Raw genomic sequence first — 2,309 nt, 5'->3', positions numbered from 1 at the left:
GGGGATGTATGTCGCACCCACCTGGTCGCAGCCTGCGTTCACCAGTTCCTGCAGCATCTGCCGGTTGACTTCTGTGGCCGCGGAGGTGCCCGACTCATTAGCAAACGGCAACAGGGAGTATCTGATTTCTCGCAGAGCTTTCTGGTAAGGTCCAAACTTCGGGGTGGCTCTCAGCTGCTGCTGCTGCCGGGCCGCGTCCTTGCCCCCTGGCACTTTGGCGGCCAAGGAAGTGTCCTTGTTTGGTCCCACGGGCAGCCCCTGAGCGGAAGGCTTGGCCGGCTGCTTCAAGCCCTCTCGGATCTCTTGCAGTCGCTGGCGGCTATTTCCAGAATAAGTCGTGGCAGGAAAAGTCTTTGGCCTCATTGTTAGTCCAGTTTCCTTTTACCATAAATACAATCTTCTTAAAGTGTTTTATTATTAAAAAAAAAGAATAAAGAATAAAAACTGTCAACAGTATCAGTTAGTTGTAAACATACTTTCAAAACAATTTCCTTTTGAAAGTCTTCTTTCCTTCAATTTCTGTAGTTCCTGTGGAGAACCTAAAATTTTCCAGAGGCTTCATTTTGAAGATCAACGTCACCATCTGAAAAAGAGAAGGGAGAGAACACATTCATTTATGGTTTTCACGTACCGCTAACGATACTTTTCAGAAATGGACAATTCTCTTGAAAATATTCCACTTGGAAGGATTAAGAAAGAACACATCACAGCTCAGAAATGATAAAAATACCTCTGAGCTCTCGTCGGCGCACATGACATCTAGGGCTGTCCCAAGATGTTTCCTGTAACGTGTAATCTGTAATAAAGTAAATCTCCTGAAGCTCATTAGAAATATTCACCTCAGAGTAAGAACGGTCTTAACCACGCATAGTTCATTTAAAACACTTCAATATAATATAATATAATAAGTGAAAGTATAATTTCACTTTGAAATTCACAGCTTTAGTATTTAGGGTTAAACCTTCCACGCGAGGTCTTAGATTTCAGGCTTGTTTCTAATACCCACTCACTTCGTACGTAGCCCACCCCTTGGTCGCTTATCTCTGTGGTTTTAATGACTGTCCCCCCACCTGAACTGTGCCTTCCATGCCTTCTAGCCCTCCCAGACTTCCTGGAAGACACCACAAGCTTGTCACGTTCAAAGCGCCATATATTGCAAACGAAAGAAATTCTAACACAATGACTTACGAGACTTTGAAGGTAACAACTCCCTGGGTTTTTTTTTCTTTTTTTTTATAAAGTGGTCAACTTCTCATCAGCATTTTGGCCTAAATGCCAAAGTGAAAATATCTTTCTTGGAGAAACTGCTACTTCCAGGGAAGGGGACGTGGGTGATGCACTAGGACCGTACTAGCAGGTGGCCGAGTCACGAAGAGTCACCGTACAGATTGCCCTGGACGCTTCAACATGGAAACGGCCTCTACGTGTGGAACTAGGTATCACAAAGCCATTTTCCGGGGTGAAGTGCACGTACCCCAGGCCTAATTCACTGAACCCTGTTGTCGCATTCAGAGAACAAGACAGCGAACCCGGGTCCCACCCTTAGCAGCCAGCTCTACTGGAAGCGGGATCTACTGCACGTCACCTGCATCACCTGCCGGCTGGGGGACCCCGGACAAGTCTCCCCCCCCCCCCGCGTATGAAACAGAGCGCGCAGCTGGGTAAGAGGGCGGGGGACAGCGCTAGGGGACAGCGTGTATGTGTCTGGCTCCGTGGCACTCGTGACAGGCTAAGCCTTCGGTAGGCGGTGCCGTGGACCGCTCGTGGTGGTACGGCTTACGTCACCATGACCCGAGCACAGGTGCCCACGGTGGCAAGAGCGAGGGCCTGCCCAGCCGCTGGGCCCTCTCCCTTTTCCTTCCTTTTCTGCCCTCACTCGTTCCGCTCCTTTTCCCGTAGGACCGGATGAGCCAACGGTAAAGGCAACGGTAAAGGCATTTTGCATTTAAACGGCAGAGAAACACGCTCAGAAAAGAGCACCCTTTAAAGGGGAAGGGGCAGAGGGATCTGAAGGTTTTGTTCAGCGAGGAACTGTAGAACTGTGGAGTAGAAATCTGCCTCCCAGACGCCTTCCCGCAGAAGGCAGCTCAGAGCTAATATTCATCCCGCATCTGCTCTGCGCCGGCCCCACGCGGTCCATGTGAATTTCCTTATGCAGATCTATTCACAGCCACACACGACCGTAAACCCGAAGAAATGACATTAAAATGACTATTCTCTTCTTACAGCTGGGAAAATGGAAGGTCTTAAAAGGTTCTATCACTTTCTCAATGAAACTGAGGGAAGAGTCTGTTTAGAAAGAAACCAGA

At 48.5% G+C, this 2,309-nt stretch overlaps 1 protein-coding gene across 1 annotated transcript in view; it reads right to left on the bottom strand.

Annotated features, from left to right (window-relative positions):
- The window catches only part of LATS2 (large tumor suppressor kinase 2), a 55,472-nt gene extending 54,877 nt beyond the window's left edge, over positions 1–595 (bottom strand). Inside the window, 1 exon segment of the mRNA XM_077745449.1 lies at positions 22–595. Coding sequence (XP_077601575.1) covers positions 22–363 — 342 coding nt within the window. The 5' untranslated portion in view covers positions 364–595.
- Positions 596–2,309: the final 1,714 nt, after the last annotated feature.

Source organism: Crocuta crocuta, unplaced genomic scaffold, assembly GCF_008692635.1.
Source record: "Crocuta crocuta isolate KB4526 unplaced genomic scaffold, BGI_CrCroc_1.0 scaffold258, whole genome shotgun sequence".
In the NCBI taxonomy this organism is placed as follows: domain Eukaryota; kingdom Metazoa; phylum Chordata; class Mammalia; order Carnivora; family Hyaenidae; genus Crocuta; species Crocuta crocuta.
This window is presented reverse-complemented; position numbering and strand designations above follow the sequence as displayed.